The 24,619-nt window shown below is 29.6% G+C and overlaps 2 protein-coding genes across 8 annotated transcripts in view; one reads left to right on the forward strand and one right to left on the reverse strand.

Moving 5' to 3' along the window:
- Nucleotides 1–24,619, forward strand: part of LOC118193879 (alpha-tocopherol transfer protein-like) — a 304,429-nt gene that overhangs the window by 195,174 nt on the left and 84,636 nt on the right. The window lies entirely within an intron of this gene.
- Nucleotides 81–22,675, reverse strand: LOC146995370 (alpha-tocopherol transfer protein-like). 5 transcript variants are annotated; one of them, XM_085823534.1, is made up of 7 exons: nt 22,605–22,675; nt 22,440–22,512; nt 17,417–17,604; nt 16,296–16,538; nt 13,638–13,831; nt 12,884–12,994; nt 81–1,003 (listed from the first exon to the last, which is right to left on the reverse strand). In XM_085823534.1, the coding sequence occupies exons 3-7, from the start codon at nt 17,574–17,576 to the stop codon at nt 827–829; spliced, it is 885 nt and encodes a 294-aa protein (XP_085679660.1). In that variant the 5' UTR covers nt 17,577–17,604; nt 22,440–22,512; nt 22,605–22,675; the 3' UTR covers nt 81–826. The 5 variants fall into 5 exon arrangements, with proteins under 5 accessions (XP_085679660.1, XP_085679662.1, XP_085679661.1 ...); XM_085823536.1 differs by having other exon boundaries at nt 17,417–17,601; nt 22,605–22,620; XM_085823537.1 differs by lacking the exon at nt 81–1,003 and adding exons at nt 3,837–4,236; nt 5,112–5,204 and having other exon boundaries at nt 22,440–22,669.

Consider the following 24,619-nt stretch of genomic DNA (forward strand, 5'->3'; position numbering starts at 1 on the left):
ATATTTCTTTATATATTTTTATCTTAATGTAAGTTCATTATTAGACGTTATGGTCTGGTTTTTAATGAACACACAAAAACTGGAAATAAATAATTTTATTTCTCTGTAGGTCTTAATAAATATAACATAAAAGTAATAATATCGAGGAAATACATATTAGAAAAATTGAGCATTTATCTTCAAAATTCTTTACAGTTATAATACTTCTTTTTTATTGCAGAACGCGCGTGATGTTATTAGACTGCATATTTAAACAAACACGTCTTTCATTTTTCCTCCAGCCAAAAAAGAGAGTTTGGAATACAAACGAAACTTATTGAGTTAAAAACAACTTGAGTACATTTCCTCATCATTACATAAATGTATTCAAATTAAATAATGATGTCCATATTTTGCTTTGTCTAGCAAAGTTCCGTCTCTTGCTAAGCACAAGTATTCGCTAAAATATGACTGCTTTCCTTATGGGCAGAATTCATTTCAGTATGTACAAAACAAGAAGGGGAAAAAAAACTGTTCTTCTTAATTAAATTGCACTGATGTTATTGTTCGATACTAGTTCTATGTAAATTTTCTTTCTACTCTTACTTAAATACATAAATAAAAAAGAAAAAGTGCAATTTAGTGAAAGAATAAAAACACGAAGTAAATTAGAAAGTTATCATGCGCATGATAACAAAATAATAAATAATCTTCAGACACAAGTGTGTTCTTTGGCACTTTAGGTGTATGTCTGAACAGTTGGACACTCCTTAGCCAATCAGGTTTCAAAGATAAATGTATGATAAAAAAGGATTCATCAGCCGCAAGTCGAAGAATTACAGGGTTATTAATTTTGATATCCTGATCGAAGGATTTCACGGTATGTTTCGTAAAACCTCTCGACTTCATTTGGGAAAAATTCTTCCGCACTGAAAGTAGTGTAATCGCCCCCATATTCCGATGGTAAAATGGCCTTTGGAATGAATTTATGCAGATTCTTTTGATTGTCTCCGTGAAAATGAACCTGAAAGTAAAAATCACAGTATATAGTCAACAATTACCAATACTGGTTTATTGCTGTCAATAAGCGGAGAAAAATGGTGTTCTTTCAAATGCAATTAGACTTAAAACTGATAGCAATTACAAATTTATCTGTTTAAGCATCTTAGGAATTTGGTAGTGAAAGTGATGAATTTATATAACAGTATTTTTGATACAGCCAGATTTCGAATATAGGTACTGGAAGTGATTAAAAAAGATGTATGAGTATGAAATTAAATTAATTCTATCAAAATGAAATGTAAAGCTGGGTTAAGGCAGATTTCCAGTTTAGAATACACTTTGGTTACACACTGAATTAAACTGATTTTGAAGACTGTCTCTTTAAAGACAAAGTATGATTTAGAGCAGGGTTTCTTAAACTGTGGGTCGCGACCCCCAAGGGGGTCGCGGGACCTGCAGCAGGGAGTCGCCAAAAATTTTGACAGTTTTTATATTTCCTTTAACTTATTATAATAATTTTATAAATACCAAATATTTTTACACAATGTATCTAAATATAGATAAAGATAAGACAATACAGGGAATGAAAAAAACGAAAAAGTTTCGACGCATTCTTTTTATAATATAAAAGTTCATTTTCCTTGGTTTGCACGTGACGCTGTCATTTCGTCTGTTACTTATTTAAAATTTTCCCATTGTTCTATGTCTTAAAATTAGAAATTAAACACTCTAAATTCGAAAGAGTCCTATCCGACTCTAAAGGAGTGATATCCCACCTCCCTCTAATGCCAAAATGGCACCAACCTCGAAAGAGCGATATTTCACTCTAGTAAAAAGCGGTTCCTTTTCACACAAAAACAGGAGTGACCCTTTCTTCGTTCGCTCTTCTTCGATAGTCAGATATCGCCCGATATTCGGGTGAAACCACACACATTACAAGGAGTTATAATAATAGTCTGCTCACTCCTTGGTGGTGTGATTTTTATATAATTATTTTATAGGCAAACTGAAAATTGGTATTTACTATGTAAACTTTATAGCTGATGTATTGTTTTAGATATCTGGTTAATATTATCTCTTGAAAAAAATATTTTACACTACTTTTTAACATGCTATTGTGATTTTAATTATCTGATATATACATCTGTTTTAGATTTGCTACCTATGTGCTTACTTAAACATTTATTGGTGATGAGATTTCTTTCCAAATCTAACGAAATATACATATAAAAAATTACATCCATATTAAAATATTGGAAATTCGGTGTAGTTAACATTCTGAAATACTTAACACTATCACTTTCTCACAGAATATATTTAAATTTTACAGAAACATGGCTTTTGCCTTTATGTGTAGTAAGCAATAAAAATAAGAACGTCAATGCAACTTATATATAAAAACTGGATTATGAATCAAAGTAGACCATCACTGAAATAAAAAAACACAGTTTAAAGACAATCATATCTTCATTGTTTAGACATATAGTTTTTCTTTCCAAATCTAACGAAATATAGATATAAAAAATTACATCCATATTAAAATATTGAAAATTTGGTGTAGTTAACATTCTGAAATACTTAACACTATCACTTCCTCACAGTACTTCTGATGTGAAATTACTTTGAATTCACAGAATATATTTTATTTTACAGAACCTTTATGTGTAGTAAGCAATAAAAATAAGAACGTCAATGCAACTTATATATAAAAACTGGAATAGCAAGATATTCGCAATGAAAAACTTAGTTTTTGAATAAAAAATAAGGTTTTCCAGGTACTTAAAACTTTGAATAAATATTTCAGATATTTTCAAAATTTGATTTGAGAAATCAAAAAATGCTTATTTTCATAAAAGAAATTTAATAAAATCATTTTAGATGAATCATATATATATATATATATATAGTGATATACATTCTAAATTTTGTATACATATTTTAATTTAAAAAAGCAAATTATGCTTATTCACAAGATTTGGGCACGTAATCATGTAAATTGTAAGCTAAATTTTCCATTAAATAATCATACTAGTTGGAAAAGTAATTTATTAAAAATAGTTCTTGACAAATTTTATAATGAAAATTTGAATGTGTTAGAACAGCTGATCATATATATATGTGTCAGTAAACCTGTATCATAATCTGATAGATTTAACTTCTTAAAATGCTACTTATAAGTGAATATATTAATACAATTTGTGAATTGATGTTACTAGTAGTTTGTCTACTTGAGCATAATATGCATAAAAAATCGAATAATAAATTTTAATATACATTGAACTAAGAAACAAATGCGAATTTAATTTCCCTTACATGAAAACTATTCAACTTTATTTTCAATGTATGAGATTCAGAAAATAAGTAACCATAAAATACTCTCATGCTATTGTTTTTAGCTCCATATATTGCACAAAATATTGCAAAAGAAATGTTTTTATTTCTTATTACATAATTATGAAGACCTTAAAATTAATTATTACCCCAAATTATGAATAAAATCTAAAATCTTCAGTTAGCTTGTTACGCTTTCTATTTTTGAGAAGTTATATGCATACAAATTTCAATACATTAATCATTACAGGTGAATAAATGCTTACATATACTTTTAGACTATAACTTATTTTTATATATGCTAATTCCAAGTCTCATTTGGGAAAAATAAAGTAAATTTTAAAGTGAAATAATAAGGATTATAGCTCACATGTGTAAGCTAAAAATTCATTTTTCATAATTCTGCTGAAAATTATTATGTATTTCATTTGTTGATTAAATCCGAATAGGAATCATTACCATAACTGCAGAATTATATTAATTTCAATGAACGAAGTATTTTAAATATAAGTGAAAACAAGCAATGCATGAAAAACTCTTTATTAGTAAATATATGTACATATATATACATATATAAAAATGGAAAATATGACAATAAAATGACATTAAAAATATGAAATGTAATGCATGTACAGAATGCAATAAATTCATACTCAATCATGTATTTAAAGAGTCCACACAAGCTCTAGGAGTGCTGACATTATACAAAAGGCTTGCCACAAAATTATAAAAATTTGTTGATGTATGTGCATATTGAACGCTAAATACAAAATTAGTTTTAAATAGAATGTCAAATGCCTTCATGGCATGATTTGGGCATGTTATTAAGTGATTTACTGTTTTAATATAGAATGAACTTGTAATACACACTATAATGGGCTGTTTATTCTGAGCTGGCCCAAGAGATTCCATGTCTTCTATTTCCTGAAAATAAATTTCTTTATTAAGAATACATCCATTACCTATCTATTAGGACAAGTCAAATATCAATGAGCCATACTAGAAAGTATATCTTTCCAATTAAAAAATATCGCCAGAAAATTTGTTCTTCTTTCAAAAATAAGTAATTCCTAGTAATTTTATTCACATAGAGGTCTTTTGCTTTTAGTTTCTGTAAAAATGCAGTATAAATACATATAGGAATATGTAAATATTATATTGATGCAAATATAGAATAGGATAGTCTATTTGTGCATTGCTTCTTAATGAAAAATGTAATAAATAATGTACATAAAAATGTAAAAAGAACAAACTATATGGAGAATTAGTCTGTCTTTTCCTTATGAAAACAAGTATCATCCCTTCATAATAAACTATTGTTGTTCATAATAAACTATTGTTATTGTAAAGATGTTTGTTCTTGATTTCATGATCGCTATAGTCTGGCTGGAAGTGTATCTTTTGAATTTCACCTTGAAGCAATTTTTCCATCACTTTACAAGTTAAAAAAAAAAAAAAAATTCTATGTTCACTGTATATACATGCATATATATGATTAGTGTCATGCTTTAGATTTAGATCATATAAAGGCATCACACATATTACAAACCATCTTATTCTCTTGAAATATTTGCTAGTATGTAGGTGACATTCAAATCAGTGCAATTCCAATTCTACAGAGATTAGCTAAATGACCATGCATCATCTGTGGGTACAATAGTCGAAAGCAGCCTGAGAAGATGAATTTTAGCAACATGAGGCCAAATACATTCACTGTTGTAAAATGGCTCATTTTAATATAATCTGCCCTCTTAAAATGAAAGTTAGTGCAAAGCATATCAAAATTCCTCAATACTTACATTTAGCAAATATTAGAAGTGCAGAATTTGGATTTTTTTTTTTATTTTTTTCAAATAACAGCCTGATGCTAAAATACTTGCTTTGCCTTTACCCTACAAAAATAAAAATAAAAATATATATAAAAGACATATACTGGATAAAAATTGCATGTGAAATATAATAATTAATTGAAACTATATAAATATCACACATGAACCATTCAAGATAGAATATGTAGCAAATTTCAAAGGATATGCAGCTCAGCTCACTTACATATAGTATCAATAGCTTATTTACATATACATACACTGCAAACTAAAAATATTATCCTATGAAAAGAATTTTATAGCTAAGCATATGAAATTATTTTTTATGCATAGACTTATGCCAAATATTTACTCATTAATAATGAATAAAACCTTTTCCCCTCTTTCTTTCCAATAATTTTAGCTGATCAAAAGTTCTGTGAGCAAAACTAATGCTTTTAGGTCATCTCTCTCTAATATATATAAATACACACGTTTATTACATAATGATTGCAAAAATATCATTAAAAAGACCTTTGGCACTAGAGGCACATGCATTTACAGCTTACCTTTATGAGCCAGAAGAAACAAACTTAGACAAAACCATTTCAATTGTTTTTATGACCGAAACATACTGAAATGTTTCTTTTACAATTTTGGTTTCAAATTGACCTGTTTTTGTATTCAGAGCTTGATCCAATCTACTGCCAAGCATAATTTCGACAGGTTCGATAAAATTCTGACAGCTTTTCAAAGCCTTTATTTGTTCTTTAGTTGCTGACATGCCATCAAAAATCTGCCTAATGGGAAGGATGCCTCCGTGGAGGTCTTTGTAAGGCAAACTGGTTCGTATACACGGTACACATGGAGAAAACCACAAAAAAGTCCATGCAGCCAGCTCCTTCATGGGATTCAAACTCTGGACCGAACTACCAGTGCTCAGCGACTTTGCCGCTAGTGGGCATTATTTAGGGGATGTGCATTAATGTTCGGAGAAAAAGCATGATATTAAGCATTTGTTGGTTAACAGCCTGTTAAACATGGTATTTAGGGCATATAAATTAAAATGAGCGCAGGGGTGTTGCTAGAGGGGGACAAGGGGCATCTGTCCCCGGGCGCAGGATCCAAGGGGCGCCAAACTGATATTACGGCATTTTAGAATTAAATGTTTTCCATCCTTGGCAAGCAGTAGGGGGCGCGAAATCTTCAGTTGTCCCTGGGCGCTGAAAACCCTAGCTACGACTCTGAATGAGCAGCAAGAAATATAATATTAAGCATACGTAAGTAAAATTTACATAAAATAAATATTAGTTACTGAAATCAATTTGGCCTTCCCCCATTTTCTCAAAATTGTCCCAAAAACTATTCCGTTAAGAAAATTTTCGGCAACATATTATCTTAGAAGGAAACATTCTTTAAACGCAATTTAATATTTCTTTGACTGTATCTCAACCATTATGCTTAATTTCATGCCGAGACAAGTACTCGAGTATGCAGTTTTGTAAATTTTCTTTGCAAACACTTTAAAATCACTTTTAGGAAACATAGCACGGAAATCAGACAAAATAATAATAAATTGAGAAAAAATGAGACATGCAAATAAATTTTGAACAGCAGCGAAAGAAAGCGAGGAGACCGCAAGAGAATTCTACCAGCTTTGTGCTTTTGCAGCGTTTACATTTACTGGATTCTTTGCGGTAGTGTTTTCGAAGGCAGGTGGAAGGATGGTAACTTTGAACTTCTGCAGTTCATAAAATTTCAGAATGCAATTCCAAAGGATTAAAAAACACCTAAGACTGAGAAATTGTACCATACTGTCTACAAATCAGCTGATAGAGTATTAAATCAAACTTTTAGAATACTATTAATGATTTTGTGTATAGGAAAACAAACAAAATAGTACTTTACGGTATTAGAATTAATGTTTTATTTCAAAAATAAACCCAGATATTTTGTTTTTATATATATCATTTTGACATTTTATAGACCTTTTTATTGTGCACTGAGCAAGGCAGCAAGAACTCTGGCTACACCTCTAACAGTGTTCACATAACTTAGTTATTGAAAATGTAAACAAGCTGTGTTACCTGGGTCTTTAAATCCTATCTAAACCAGAAAATGAATTCATATGAGTTTATTAAAATCAGGTTACTTACATTTCTTTCCTACTTTAAAGGACTGTGGATAAGAAAAGGTTTATAAGACTTGTTTGATACAACAATAGCTTTTGCTAATGTAAACAATTATATTATTTTGAACATTACTTTATCAGATCCTCTCACTCATTTTAATATCACTAGGATAAGATATAACTAATTGAAATGAAAAGGCATTAATCTTGAAAAGTAATAAGTAAATGTCATTAGTTTAACTTTCTAACTATTGAGTTGATGTATATGAATTAATCTATGAATCATTTTAGAATTATCATGTTTAAATTAGTATATATTTCGACAATATTGAAAGTATGCCTGACAAGTTTTCTTAGAAGGGGGAAATAAATAAATAAAAATAACTCGTCGAATTAGGTTTTCTCCCGCAATAGAAGGGAGGGGAAGCTGTTTTTTAATTGTCCATTCTATTATCTGTTAATAAAATAAGTTAATTTTTTAAATATGATAGGCGCTGCCACAAATATAAGGCAATATTGCTTAATTTTCATATTATAAAATAAAAATGCATCAAACATTTAGGTTTTATGGCTTACATATAAAAAAGTCGTTTTGTTTCAGTTGAAATAAAAATGTTTAGACATGTACGAATTTTACTATTTAATTAAGTCTGAAAAAAACATGCCTTACATTTTTTAAAAATAAATACTGTTCTTTTAATTTTCTTATTTGCATTAAAAGAAATAAACATTTGGTGTACGTATTATATATTGGCATATACGTATATTTGTCAGTAAATACATATTTAGCATAAAATAAATACATGTATATAGCATATAAAGTCAACTGAATATCTGGAATTTTCAAAAATCCGGACTCGGTATAGTTTTTAATTAAAAACAGAGTAGACCTGGAACATTTAATAATACAACAGTTTTCAGTTTGTCATCAGAAAATCAAAACTTTTTTTTTTTTTTTTTTTTTTTTAAATAGCTGGGTTTTTTTTTTAGTCCAAAGGGGCAATTCTCCCAGAAGGACTGTTAATTTCGTTTTGGCATTTTGCATCGATTCCCGATATGTTTCATTTCAAATTGCTGCCACCAAACATTATATTTAAAGAAATTAAATAATGAAGAATCTGCATGAATGTATGTATGTTTCTCGCATTGTAATAAAACAACGGCACCTAGAGCCAACAAAATTTGAATAAGGTAATCTTCCATAGAATATGGGCATGTGGAAGCCCTAATTTGAATTTGAAATTGGTTTTATTATTTTCTTTATTATTTAATATTTCGTAATACTTCAACGAATTTTTGATTAACAAAGTAAACGATTTCAAAGCGAGCAATGGCAAGACTGCTCGTGTAAAAAAAAAAAAAAAAAAAAAAAAAAAAAATATATATATATATATATATATATACCTCCAGCTCGCGAGACTCTGTATTGGAAATTCTAAAGATATGTTCATTTTAAAATTATTTTGCGATATTGCTGTTGAATGTTTTTATGGTTTAAGTGCGAAGAACATGATATTTAATAAATAAAGGTAACACACAAAATGTTAAAAAAACGCCCCTTTGGACGTAATTTAAAATCTGAAGCTTTCAGTCTTTTTTAAAGAATGCAAGATTTTTTTTAAATCGTAAACGGAAAGCCGTCTTATCAGCTTTATTGGCCTCCCGGACTTTTGTAGCTACACCTACACTCTCGAGAATAACAACATATTTGCAAAAATATAAGTTTTAGAATGCTGATATGACCCAGGTAGTGCTAGTATTTATATTTTGGAAAAATTCAGCTTTGCAACAGTAAGTGAATTTTATTGTCACAAACTATAAGCAGAATTTATAAAAAATGAAAGTTAAAAATCTATTAAAAACTACTAGAAGCTGAAAACGATATGACTTCAATAGGAAATTCAGTAAAGTATACGGTTTTTATTTCTTCCAATACTACCAAATAATTTACACACTTGTGTTATAAAAAAAATCAAAACTTTAGTATGCATTTTTTTTTTCCACCGCTGTTCTTCCTATTTGAAATAGGAATGCATGCAAAACTAAATTTAAATAACTAAATTCGATAGCTTTGTGTAAATTGTTCAAAAATAAAAATAATGTTAAGAATTATTTACAAAAAATACCATCCATACGTACAGCTTTCATTGTGTTAGCAGTACGTAATAAATAAAACTACGTTACAGCATTACACTCTTAAAGCAAATTTACAGACACCTAAAAAAAAAGAGCAAACTAAAACTACTTTTTATTACATACTTAAATTTTGACACATAAATCTAACTATAATTTATAATAATTAAGATATTTATATTAAGAAATAATTGTATATATATTTTAAAAGCGAACTTACTTTTGGCAAAGGAGCTGTATCCATTGTTACAACTGTCCTCGCTTGAAATGGCGCTTAGCCAAAGAACGTTCTTTGACTTAGCAAACTTGTTTGGTCAATCTGGGTGGACAATGGCAAGACCAACGAGATAATATACTGTTATAAGAAGTCGTTGGGCAAGACAGGGGGTCGTCCTGCTCCTTCAATTCACTCCCTTCCCCAAGGTTATTATTGCAAGTGGGAAACATGTTCTGCTACCAAGACAGTAAATTTGCTTTGCTTGACACGAAAACGGAGCGAAAACTGCTGTCACCCTCCAAATCTCACCCTGCGAGATTTAGAGTGAAGTTAATGACCTAAAACTGCAATAGTATATTACAGTACAAGTGAAAAAATTGACAGTTTCACTCACGCGTGTGTCGGATTTGAGCAATACTTATAGGATCTTACAAAATTTTTGTAAAGGGTCCTGGGGGATCGTGAAAAAATCTCAGTGATAAAAGGGGGTCGCAACTGAAAAAAAGTTTAAGAAACCCTTATTTAGAGCTAGAAGAAACTATTTTATCTACTCACATGTAATTTTTGCTTTGTTTCAAAATAACCTTGGATTCAACTTACATCTAGAATTTGAAATAAAAATAGTCTTATATCTTCTGTTTTTTCCTTTTTTTTCAGTGAGCCTCTTACTAAGCTGATGCAGTTAATAAAATTTCAGTTAAAACAGAGAAAAATAGGACAGTCTGGATGTCCAGTATTAAAAAAAAATTCAAAGGAAACCTAAAAACAGAGCTAAATTTCAAATTTTAAATTGTAAGCGTTATATTAGATGTACCGAGAATACGTATCAGCTTGCATGAGCGGGAAATGGATTCTTACAAACCTGTCAGATGGGTAGATTTCGAGAACTAAATTTTTTTTTTTTTCCAAAGGTATAAAAGTAACACAATAAAAAATGCAAGACTGTACATAAAATAAAAATTTCAGCAAAATGTCGAATAATAAATGAGCAGTAGTGAAATCAAAATTGCAACAATAGCATGCGGAAGTTTGCCTTTAGAGAGGAAAGAGAAAATAGCTTTGTTTGTATATATGAGTAACTAAGGTATTTGGAAATTTTTAAATGTGTGCGTTAAAAGCCTACGTGGAGATGTCAGATTTCCTAGCATGAATTACCACTTCCATAGGTAAATTCCGCATCAAAATATTTCGAAAAAATTTTGCATTATTTCCCTTTCAGTTCTTTTAGCTCAAAGACGCGTTAGCCCAGAAAGGCTATTATTCTCGAAATGTCAGTTTGAGTTGAATCACTAAAAGCGCTAAATCACTTTTCAAATTGTTGTCACCAAATATTATCGCCCTATATTATATTAAAAAAATTTAATTTGAAGAATCTACATGAAATATATTTCTCGCACTGTGAAAAAGCAACCGTACCTAAAGCCATCAAATTCTGAATAACGTTGTCCTCCACCAGGATATGGGCCCCTGGAAGTCTGAATTTTAAATTTATTTTATTTTCTGTTTCATATTTTCTAAAACCTTACGAAATTTTGCTTAAAAAACTGAACGATTTCAAAGCGAGCATCGGCAACACTGTACAGAATTAAACATTTTTACCACCAGCGGGTGAGACTGTCTATCAGAAATTCTAAAGCTATGTTGTTTTAAAATATTTTTAGACTAAAAGCGTGTTAGGCTAAATGCTCTGTCTATGTGTTCCTAAAAAAAAAAAAAAAAAAAAAAAAAAAAAACCGCTGGGCGTAATATAAAATCTGAAAGCCTTCAGATTTATCATTATTATTATTTAAATATTTTTCTTTGATGCGTGATTTAAGCGATCCGCTTTTAAGATACTATCGCATCTTTTTCCTCCTGAAATTTTTCTTAGATTTCTAGTCGCGATAAATTTTTATTTTTCAATTTTAATAATCTTAAAGTTATTCTCTAGTTCTAATTGTGTCCATTTACGAATTCAACAGTCCCTTTTTTTTCTGTTCTTTTTTTCCCTCTTCTCTTTTTAGGTTATTGAAAAATTTCTTTTATATGAGTATGGAAGAAAAAGCACGCCAACGTAAAATTTAAAACTAATAAAAAAAAATAATTAAAAAATTTTTGCTCCTGAAGAAAAGGGGTATGCGTCTCGAAATCAATAAGAGTTTTGTTCAAAATTAACGCCAAACTAAGATTGCTTTTCGCCTAATCGATGAATGCTTTTACATGTTCAATAAAGGAGAGAGAAATATCTTTGTAGCAGAATTTGCCCGGAGTGAAATGCGTGGACATTTGCCTAGAAGATCAAAAACTAATCTTTGGCTTGAACCCCGCACTTAGGGCGAAATTTACTTATAGCCAATTAGCAGAATGTCGTGTCATCCAAGTGATGGCTTAAAATGACTTCACAGTATTTTTTTTTTTTTTTTAATTTGGAAGAGAGACTTGAAATACGTTTATTCAGTTTGTAGTCTTAATACCTTAATATGATTTTGCTTAATTCCTAACTCTAAAGAATAGTTAACTCGTAACTGTGAAAGGATTAATCAGGCCAGCCAAATTATAACCAAGCAGTATTTAATTCTCGCCTGGAGCATGCAAATAAAACCATAAATATGCATATTTCAGCATTCATAAAGTTAGTTTTTTTATTTGAATTAAACAATTATCTTTTAAAAGAATTACAAGCTATAAAACCATATTTCTCAAGCAGTTTGTTGCCTTAACTATTCTAGTTGTTATCTTATCATATTCAGTTGTTATCTTATCATATTCAGTTGTTGTCTTATCATACATATCTTATCACACCTATTCTAGTCGTTTTCTTAATCACAGTATAGTGCTAATATTAACTAAAATGTTATCCCAAATAATTTGATAGCCTTTTAAGGCCGCATCGCTATTTATTTCCTGTCCAATTGTACTTGCAATCCCTGTTTAACTGTAATTATTAATTAATATAATAACCAGGATTTATCAGACTGTACTCATTTTCCCGAAATCAAGCGCCATCTATTGTAAAAAGTATTTTACATTCCCATGATAATCCCTCTTAAAAACTACTTTAATCCTGCCTATTCCTGTACCGAAGTTAAATTCTCTGATAGATTTATTATCTCTTTTAAAGAAGACCTGAATTATTTAAAAAAACATTTCATGATGTTAAATTATCTATATGATTACAAATTTACTGAAAATAAAATTGAAATTAAAATGTAAATAAATGGTTCTTGAATCCTTTCAAATGATCTTCATCTTAGATTTAATAAAAACTTAAATATGGTTAATTTTAACATTAAAACATATACTTACCCTTCTTTTGATTTTTTCCGAGAGAAAAATTTTCAACACGGACCAGACGTATTGGAAAATTGCAGACTCGTTATATATATGAATTCCTTTAAACCGAACGGGTAAACAATTCTGAAACAAAACAAACACAAAAATAAAAAAACTTATGTTAAAATAATAAAAATATTTATGTAAGGTAAGTGTAAATAAAAAAGTCTAGGAAAAATAAATTATTGATTAAAAATATTAAATATTCTTTTAAATTAGTCACACTGTTCGTTAGAAATAAGGGGAAATATTTTAAAAATCTCTATAAATTATGAAATTAATGAAATAAGAAACTAACGGTAAACAATTTTGAAACAAAATTAAAATATTTATGTTTAAGGTAACTAAATTGTTTAAAAACACATAGAAAATATAAATTAAAGAGAAAATTAAATATTCTAATAATTTAGCCTCACAGTCAGACAGTTTTAACCAGATGAAATATAATCAGAAATAAATATTAAAGGAACGTAAAAAAAATACATTTTTATATCGCTTTAAAATTGTTGACTTCAAATCCTAACCGAATTATAGACATCACAGCTTTAAATATCATTTCATTTTACAAAGAAAAGTTCTGCCTTTTAATCAATAAATCAGATCATATAAATGCGTTATCATAAACTTTGTATTGGCCTTTGTATTAGAATGCATTTACGTGCAAAATAAACTGCATGTTATTTTTAACTATAAGCAAACAGTACAGTAGCGCATTACAGGGACTTACTCTCAAAGCTTTGGAAAAGAGATGTATATATCTTGGTGTCAACAATCGAATGTGCCTTAGATTTGACCCTCGTACGTCAAGCATGATTCGAACTCCACATATTTGGGTGGCGGGATCTTCAATGCTGAACATCACGGTTGCTGTCATCAGATTGAGGACTGTTTGTATGTTAAATACTTCTGTGTCCCATTTTCCTAATGAGGGATATTTCATGTAAATTCATTTCTGAACACTGCAAGATAAATAATATTGCAAATATACCTTACATACAAAATCCCCCACTTACATATTAAATTAAATAAGATTTTATCTCAGGCGAAACAGAGCATTTAAAAAATACATGAGATTTCTCATGTGTTTTTTAAGTCAAATTATCCCTTATTTTTTATACATCCAGAATTTAATAGTTTTCGAATTTTCTCTAGAAATGTAAGCATTTCTTAGTACAAAAGTTTTCGGAAGATGATTCCTGTAAAACTTACACTCTGAATAGAAAATTTACATAATATCTATTGCCTTATGCATCTTGATTTATTTATTAGAATCAATTTTATCTTATACTTCAACTATCCTCAGTTTCGTTAGATATAAAACAAGTTTATGGAAATACTGGTAACATTGAAATAATTCATTATGGCATTTTTTGCATATCGCAGTCGTGACCTTGCATATATCCATACTCTTTGCAACAAAATTAATTACAAATACTCTTTCTTTTAACAGTTTAAAAATATTTATCCCCTTGATGGCATACATTAATAACTGTATTTTCAATGTGCTACACATTAAATAAAAACATACACCAAACTTGAGCTTTTTAGAGTTAGTTTATGTTGCGCGCCTAGCGAAACCTACAAATAAGTAAAAGTTAATATCTTCTGCAGATTAGTTATCTGAAACGTCATTAAGATTAGTGAAAATGTAGAGAAGTTGCCAGTCAATCTCAGTCAAGTGCCACAACAAGTGCATACATAAATCCGCACAGGGTTAAAGAAAAGGCCCTGAAATCAGTCACATAACATACGATGAAGATGTTTTCATAGTCATGGCCGGGTTTAAAACGAAAATTCGCCTCTCCTATAATTATAGATAAGTTATGAGGAACTGGATTTCCCAATAAGGAAACACAGGGCTAATCACTGCTAATTCTCGAAACGTCTATGTATGGTTTTTTTATGCTGGACTTAACAGATCTTTTAACAACAGCAAATTCAATAACAGAATGTGTTTAAGGGAAGTCAGAACCACCCTTGGCCAAGGTATCCACCTAGGTTATTTCGAGTGATGCTGTTATATTTCAAAATGTAACCCAAACATGTAATGAAATGGTAGCAGCAGTATAAGGTGATTAGCATAATTTAATGGATAAGATCGGAAAGAATAAATATACAAGAGATGTTTGAAAAAGATAGCTACAGGCTATATATCATCAAACATTGAGTTCTTTCATTTAAAACTTTTCTTAAAATAACAAGGAATTTTACGAATATAGTTTCAACACTCCGTAAAAGTACATCTAATAATATCGATTATTTACATATGTCTCGTAGGAGAAGATCAAATGAAATATTAAAAACCTTTGCATACAAATTTTCATGCAAAATTTTCACGCGATCCTCTTCTCTACTCCGAAATCATCTGCTTAGTATTTAGGTTCGAAGTTCAGTGACGGCTATAAAACCTAGGATATCCATATTTTCCCCCATTTAATAAAATGGACACAGTTTTGTGCACCATGAGCATAATGGAAATTTGTACTATTCTCAGACTCTCATAAGTGGGATATTTTGTTTATTCTTCCTAGATATCTTACTGATATCTCAATATTTAAAGGTGATTTGATTTATTTGATTACGGCAAAGCACACGAGGGCTATCTGCCTAAAGAGGGGATGCTTCATGGAGGACGTTCTGACGAAAACCGGCTCGTATACACATTATATATTGGAAAAACCACGAAACGTCCATGAAGCCAGCCCGTTCGCCGAAATTCGATCCCCTAAACTACCAGTGTTCAGCGACTTTACCGCTCGGCCGCTGCTGGGCTCAACATTTAAAGCTATACGTACATTAAGATCGCTCTTAAAAACTAAATAATAGGAACGCATGCAAACTTACCCTTACAATTCCCCTACAAAAGAAAAAGTGCTCGTGTTGTAGCAAAGTCAGTAATATTTCCCAATTAGTCTAATAAATAGAGTTACAAGTAAATGAAATTCGATGCACTTTAGATCATATGAGAATAAGATGTCTTCTTTTTTCTTTTTGATTATAATTTGGAATTGAGAAGTAAATTTTAGTAGTTTCAGGAGATTTTGCTTACCTAACAATGAAAAATACAATGAAGGTTAAAATGACATTCCCCGAACTGTTTAGTAGCAGCTAGATAAACCAAGAAGCACCAAGTGTGAAATGTTTTAAGTAGGTAGATCGATCGTGTGGCCAAATACACTGAGACTGGTGGTGACTCAGTTGAAAACCACTGAATAATTAATTTTCAACTGGGAAAATTAATAGAGGATATCTGAATTAGTTTTGTGTTGTTAAACAGCCTTTTGAATTTTGCAGTGTAAGTAAATTAACATACATTGAAATGTCATAAAAAATCAGGAATATTATCAAAAAATATCTAGAATATAATAATATCAATTCTTCTTACCAAACTGCAGAAGCAAAATAACGCACCCTTCTTCGTCTCTGTATGGTAAACACGTCGAACCTAATGTTTTGAACGCTTTTCTTAGTGACTCAATGTCGAGTTCGTCGTAGACTTCAGGATAAGCCTTCTTCGTTAGAAATGTATTCTGCAATAATGTGAATGCTTTCTTTACGTTGAACTTTCTTGCTCTGAGATACTGCAACAAATAGGCATCTTCATTTCGGCAGACAAAATTCGGTTCCGCTGTAATAACAAAAAAGTAAGCGCTATAGATTTTATTCGATGTTGTTAATATGCAAATGAATTAGACTTTTCGGTAGCCATCATTCATTTTCTTCCCTCCCTTTTTCTTTTTTTTACTTCCTTGTACGAAATAAAAAGGAAGTATTGTAATCGCGAAAAGTTTCAGGCAGCATATTTCAACGAAAATATCCATTTTGACAGCTATCGAATGCAATTTAACAATGTACGTCTGTACGAACGTATGTACGTACGTATCTCGCATAACTCAAAAACAAGTAGCCTCAGAACGTTGAAATTTTGTATATAGGACTGCTATAACATGTAGATGTGCACCTCGTAATTTGGTTGCAATCGGCCGCACCAAACCGTACATATCCACTCAGTGATCTTAGTTTCTTTACTCTTATACTATGTTTGTAAATTGTACATTTTTTTGCTTTAAAAATGAGTGAATTATGTTGTTCTTATCTTCCGGTTAAGGTTTTTATGCCTTTAGTAAATCTGCAAGCAATATTTGTACAATTATCAACAATTTAAAAGCTGTTTAGGTGCGGTTAAGGCTTAAATTTTGAATAACATGGCGGACATATTTGTTTACATTTGAAACAGCAGAATATAGTTCGACCGTCTCAAGCGCAACCCTGGGGGGTTGCAACGTCCAAAGGGGCGTAATTTAAAATCTGAAACATTTCAGATTTTTTAAAATTTTTTTGTTATTATTTTATTTTATGTTGTTATTCTCATGTTGTGCATTCATTATTACTCGTGCTTTCATATAACCATATTAGGCTTTGCAACATAATGTCCACAGAAGGATGTCTTAATAACAGTGTCCCATACCAACGGTGCCTTCCTAAACAGTGTGAGTAAAAACTTACCTTCAACCAACTTCTTCATTTCCGCTAAGGCATTCTGTTTAACTTCCTCTGTTTCCCCAAGTTCTTTCCGAGCTCGTTCTTTCATCTCATCTGTGATATAATGCATGCGGAAAGGCAGAAAAGACTTCGTTTTCATGATCTCGTGATATTTTGACCCCATCTTTGTTGATGATATAGGAAAGTTGCTGCTGAAAAGGAAAATTAAGACTTGATGCTCTGTGTCTGGATGTGTAAATTTAAGTTTATTTACGCAACTTCACAGCCTATGACCTATCCCATAACTAATTAAAAAGTTTTTTTTTAAAATAATTAAGAAAATTTTGTTTGACAAATTTTCACCTAAAAAAAGATTGCTAGTTCTTCTTCAGTCCTCTGCAAAAGTGGCAAAACAGAAATACATTAAATATAAAGAAAGAAGCAACGATGTAAAACGAAAAAAAAAAAAAAAAAAAAAAGAAAAAAAAAATAGATCTTGTCATTATCTGAAGATAGATTATTTTTAATAAGACTGAAGAAAAGTAACATGAAAAAAAGGTCAACTATCGTATCGCAAAGCAGAAGATACCAATTATATCTTGAATATATTTAAGAAAAAAGGGAACTAAACATAGGATTTGAATACAAATATTGTAAAATTGTAATAAAAATGTGATAATTAAAATATAAATTTATAACAAAATGTAAACATGAAACAGATCTGTTCTTTTCAGAAAAGTTAATAATGAAAATGTTGCAAGTGAAAAAAATATTGCGAAACATTAGTCTGGAGGAAATAAATTTTATGACATACTTTTATTGCCTCGTTTTCTAAAATTTATCAAATTATAGTGAAAAAATTATTAAAGGGCTTCTTTGATGCTCTCTGCCCAAAATATGAAACTTCAATGCATAAAATTTTCTTTCAAACTCTTCTTGCATTAATTAACAAAACAACATCATTATTAAAATGACAACTTATTCTTAAATTTTAAAATCTTATGTGCGTGAATAGGTACAGATTTTTTATTAACACAATTTCTTATTTTTAATTTGTATTTATAAGTAAATATATATTGAAATGTGTAAAGTTAAAAAAATGACAATAATCAGCATAATCTTAAGTATTTAAAGTAAATAAAACATTTTTTTTTTTTTTTAAATGAGCATTTTAGAAAGGCAGGCTTTGATATAAGTTGAAATACATAATGTTGTATCCGAAATTTAGATCATGATTTGAAATAATATAATGTAATACATTAATATCCTTGAAAGTACATATATATTAAATATGTAAGTTAAAAAATAAACTTGACAAAATAAAATAAAATAAAACTTACAAATTTTATTGTAAAACGGAAAAGCACAAAAGAACAAATAGATTTTGGTTGACTTTCGGGTCGTCATCATGAACCAAGCAAAATCATTCGAAATCAAACGCACTTTTTATTGTATTATATACATATATACAGAATGATTACAGTATAGCTCATAGTCAATAAATATGTGCAGACTTTGCTTTGGACGAGTATTCAATGTCTGATAATTCAGCTGGTATAAAAATCTAAAATCTTGGAGGAGGATATATTATCATGCAAAGCTTTTTAATTATGTTCCCTCTGACAAAACTTTACGTGCAGTATCTAATAATACTAAGGGCGATCGTCATTATTCTCTAGTATTTACTTGAAGATCACCTAAAATATTATTTCTGTGATGTATGCGAAAAGTCTCCTTGTAGGATTCATCAATAAATATCCATAAATTTTCACCTATAAATGTTATATTTTTTAACATTGCTATGAACGTTCCATAGTTTCTGTAAAACCGTTTCTATACAACCGGTTTCAGGCAGCCGCACAGTTAAAAAACACCCGTTTTCAGGTCTAAAAATCCAAAAAACTATTCACATTTGAAGTAACTTTTAGTAAAGATAAAGAATAATAAAGAAGCATTATTGTCATGAATGTCACAGAATATTTTCCTTTTTTTTTTTTTTTTTCTTTCTTTTTTCTTTTTTTTTTTTTTTTTTTCTATTTAGGATCTATTTCAAATCAGTATTATACTTTAGTCAGTATAATACTGATCTTGAAGAGTAAGAATTCGAAAACAGTCCTTTAGATTTTTAGAATCCACATGCAACCATGTTTGGTAGATGTAATTTTAACTAAAAATTCACATAATAAAATCCTGTTAAAACCTTCCTTCGTCATTTTGAGCAGTTGTGAGATAATCGATACCATAAATTGTAAATTTTCTGAAATATAATTTTTATTAAATTATTTACTTTTTTGCCCCAAAATTTGAGTTTGTTTACGCAATAAATTTCGGATCACCTGATTATTACACGGTTAAATGGGCTGAATGCTATGTTGCTGTGAGGGTTATTCCGAAATCACGTTTCTTAAGTATGGTTCTTTTGTGTTATATTGGAAACTGTGAAATGAAAGCAGCGTTATAGAAGGACATTACTGTAATTATTAGGCACCTAATCTTTTATCCCCTAATAAAGTAGCTTAAAAGAAGACTTAAAAATGCGATTTTTAGCTCAGGTAGATTTGGTAAATTATTGTCAAATAATGCAAAAATTTTCAGAGGTCTTATACTTTTATATTATTTAATTAGCCACAAAAATCTAATTTCGAAAAAAAAATATTTGTTATTATTAATACCATTTATTTCCCCTTGCAAACACTACAAAAATATTACTATTTTGAAAGCGATGTAAATAAAACATACAAACACCTGTTTGATAAAATAGAGCAGGATAATTACCGAATTTAGAGGATCATCTCTTGGCTCAGTACGGCAAAACCCATAAAAAGGTTTTTAAATGGAATGGCAAACTAATATGTATCAAGCAGAATGTGTTTTTATATCGAGGATAATAGCCGTATACATCAAACAAAGATCCCTTGAGATAGACTTCCTTCAGTGTAATCAATACGAGGTGTCAGGTTGTTAGAAGTTAAGTAACGTGAAGGCTAAAGATTTTCCTGTAATTTTACTTTTGAATGGCTATGAAAAGAACCATATTTGCGGAAAATACAATTAAGGAACAACTATGTCAGCGTCCTCAAATTTCTGTCTTGCATAAAATCTTGAAATATTTCATAAAGCGGAAGAAACTGTATTAAAAAATACTACGTCTGACGATAAAGATGTGGAGCCGAAAGTACTTTCGAGGAGTTGATAGTAGGAGCAGAGGGAGTGGAAGATTATCGGATCAAGTCCATCTCAATGGATTTCTCCTCAAGACAGAAACAATAACATCATTTATGCATTTTCGTCAAGTTTTGTAGAGAATCTTAGATTAATTCGTTCATTTTGAGTCATTCATTTTAATCTAATGGATTATGTGAAAGGAAAAAAAATTCATTACGAATGTCGTAATTATTTGCCTAGAACAATTTAATTTATAAAATAGTATCCAGTCGCCCTCTATGCAACATAGTACGAATATTTAAAAATGTTCATATGATTTTTCAGATTTTTTTTATTAATTCAAAACAAAATTATCAAAACATATGAGTAATGAAATATTTTATAGTAAAAAACAGGAGCTTAATTTGTAAACTGTGAAATATTTCAAAGATCTCAATTCTAATATTCTAATAAGAACTTAATTCTTTCTATTCATGAGAATAAGATAACTTTTTTAATTTTTGAAAAATGCGCTCACTCATACAAAGCATTAGTAAAATTATGTTGTTGAAATGATAAATACAGTAGCATGGAAAGTGACATACACATTTAAAATATTAATAATTTACAAAATTAATGCTTTGTTTTACTTTTAGAAGTTTTAAATGAAAAACACGCAATATATTTCAAAAACAAACGTACAGTTTAAAGTGAACTATATTTGAGTAACTAAAATACAATAATTTGTTAAATGATTATCAAATGCTCCATAGAAATTTAATGAAAACATGAAAAATAACTATAATGCAATTTTAACGGTATTTTAATTAAGTGAATTCATTGTTGCATTTTTACATGCAAATCTAGAAGCAGCTGGGTCAGCATCCTTTCTAATTTTAATTTATTATTATATTAATTATAATTATTTATTAATTTTTTATATATAATAAATAATAATAATTATTATTAATTATTATAATTATTATATTTTATTAATAATTTGTAAATAGTATTAATAAAATAATAATATTTACATTAATAATTTGTAAATATTTTTCAAATTATTTACAGTCTTGGGGAGTTTTTTGGTTTACTTAGATAAGGAAAAATTCATTGAACTGTTACAGGAAAATGCTGTGTAAAACAGTAAAATTTTTTCATAATGTTCCGGTTTCATAGTTTATAAGAAATAGATATCCATTTTCTTTTAAAACTTCAAGAACTCAATGCATTTTTTTCAATAACTTTTTTACTGTGATAAAATTTATGGAGGGTATACAAGCCATTGTGGGAGAGGGAAGAAGTAGTTCAATTCTACGGAAATTCGATTTTTTTAAAGTTTTATTTAATTTTTTTATGCAGAAGTTTAGAGTATCACAAAAAATGACGATAAATGTTCTATGATGCTTTAATATTAATAAATGCTATGATATTAATAACATAAATTAATGCTACATACAAGCGTTTGCAAATATTTAATTAAGAACAGATTGAATTATTTAAGACATAGTTAAATTTATTTTTAATTGCATCATGTGCACACATCTGCAAATATTTTCTGCAAGTGATATGGCAGCAAGACTTTTTCCGTCCAAGATTCAAGGCCTGCTTTTACCCCAAAGAACCGAATTTTAGAAGTGAAAATAATAAGTGATATGATGAGAACAATAATAAAATCACAATGAATAATAATAAATTTGTAATGAAGTTTCCGAGATAGTACATTTATATTTATGTTACGTTTATATTTTATCTAAAAAATTAGTTACTTATTCGGTACTCCTAAGTAATTGCTTAGTAATATTGCATTTACACTTTATATCTAAAAAATAATTACTTATTTTTATTATACTGCTACCACTAATAATAACAACTACACATAAACTACAGTTAATAAACTTACTTATGACTGTTTTGTGCTATGAAATGCTCTCTTTATGCTATAAATGCGGTATCTTCCAATCCATTAGCACCAGCTAAATGTAAAATTTATGATATAATTCTTATTTGCAAGCAAATAAGTTTAAAAAAAAAAAAAAAAGCAAATAAATAGAAATTTTAAAATTGCCTTATTTTTAAAGAGTTTCGAAACTAAAAACAAGAATCCGTTAAATTCTTCGTTGTCGTTAGCAACTGAAAAATGAAAATATGAATTTGACTTAAATATATCTGACATAAATGGTGCAACACTCGGTATCTTTATTCTAGATCATGAACTGAGCTCAAAGTTCGGCTATGACATCAGTCGATCTTTTAGCGATATACTGTAAATAACATTAATATCACAATGAATATGTTGGAAAAAAAAAAAAAAAAAAAATAGCACCAACGGAACCTACAATCTTTACGCGATCTGTACGTCGAAAGATTATTTAATGATCACAATCTAAATAATGCAATATTAACTCATGTGCAAATTAATATTAATCATTCTTACTAAGGTGCTTTCTTATTAAGATGGCTTTACAAAACTTTTCTTTCCTTTTATTATTAACGTTTTGTGAGTTTATTTTATTTATTAAATATCACGTTCTTGGCGTTTACACCACATAAAACTCGATTCAACAGCAAAATCACCAAAATACAGTCGAACTCGGTTATAACGAGCGAAGGAAGCGCGATATTTGCTTGTTATAACTAAGTGCTCGTAAAAACGGGTTCGTGAAAAAAATCCCCCAAAAATTCATACATACTTACTATATCTTCTTTATATATATATAAGCGGCTTAAGTGGCTGTCGCCGATAGTTTATTGTTGCCACTCGGAAAACTGAGCGCTGAAATTAATGTTTCCATAGTTTTTAATTAGTATCTCGGCCGATTAAAGTCGTACGAAGATGAGAACGGTATCGATGGATTCGGAGATTTTTTTGGAATCCGAGGATACGCGTCTCGAATTTCAACTCGGCGCCGTTCCGTAGATATTCGAGAGGAAAGGATTTGGCACGTAGCCAAATCCCTCTAATAGGGAAAACCCAAGAAAGAAAGTGGAAAATGTAGGGAAAACGTAGGGGAAATTAGTTTTTAATTAGTATCTCGGCTAATTAAAGTTCCACAGAGACACGAATGGTTAAAGTGGCGTGCCACGGACCAGCGGAATCCAACGGTGTGCTTCGCTAAGCCCGGGAGCCAGCCGTTTCGAAAGAGATGATGTTACTTCACCCCATATATATGCGATTTAAGTGTCTGTTTGTCGCCGATAGTTTATTGGTTGCGTAACAGATTTAAAAAATATTAAAATCTTGTAGTTTAAATAATTTAAATAGATGAACATTAAGGTATTTGGGAATGGCAATATTTGAAACCAGACTCGAGTGCCTCGTGCGACTCTCGCACGAAGAATGTAATTTATTTTTAAATGATAGAATATGTTTTCTCTTCTTGTTTCTATGTCGCCATTTTTGAGTGTTAAATAAAAGTTATTGCTGTGTTCCATCATTGGAGTTGCTTCATATCGCCAAAGAAGCATCACAGTCATAATTATTTTGGAGGCACTGACCGAGATCGAATAATCGTGCGTATTTTTATTTTATTAGTTCATCATTGAACATAATATTAATGATACCAGATTATTACCTCCTGTTAATATTGAATTGCTTTATTTTATTAGTTCATCATTGAACGCAATATTAGTGATACCAGATTATTACTTCCTGTTAATAATAAATTGTCTTATTTTATTACCGTATTTGATATTATATTTAATATTCATTTTAGTTGTCCATACGGTAGATATATATATTGCTCTATGTTATTATTCTTATTTTAATCACAATTAATGTGGTAGAGAGAATGAACTTCATATAATTTAAATATTTCATTTTTGAGCTATTTTGAGGAAATATAAGGAACACAGTGTTCGTTAATTTTAAACATAGAAACAATGTCTTACTTAGGAAGAGCTCGTAAGGAAGATTTGCAAAATCTCGCAGCTGAACTGGGAGTTCATGTGACTGCAGATTTGAAAATAGTTGATTTAAAACAGAAAATTTTTGAAAGTAGAGATTATGATGAAGTCTTCGTCAGAGGAGTTTTAGACACAATAATAGAAGAACGGAAAGAAAGGGAGGAAAGGGAAAGAGAA

The sequence above is a fragment of the Stegodyphus dumicola genome, chromosome 9 (genome assembly GCF_044657685.1).
Source record: "Stegodyphus dumicola isolate Sdum_Otavi_A_Nest chromosome 9, ASM4465768v1".
NCBI classification, from domain to species: domain Eukaryota; kingdom Metazoa; phylum Arthropoda; class Arachnida; order Araneae; family Eresidae; genus Stegodyphus; species Stegodyphus dumicola.

Coding starts and splice junctions, on each gene's coding strand:
- LOC146995370 (XM_085823534.1), bottom strand. CDS start 17,576: ATGGGGTCAAAATATCACGAGATCATGAAAACGAAGTCTTTTCTGCCT. Junction 13,832..16,295: donor TATTTTGCTTCTGCAGTTTG/GTAAGAAGAATT, acceptor ATCCCTCATTAG/GAAAATGGGACACAGAAGTA. Junction 1,004..12,883: donor CGGAAAAAATCAAAAGAAGG/GTAAGTATATGT, acceptor TTTTACTTTCAG/GTTCATTTTCACGGAGACAA.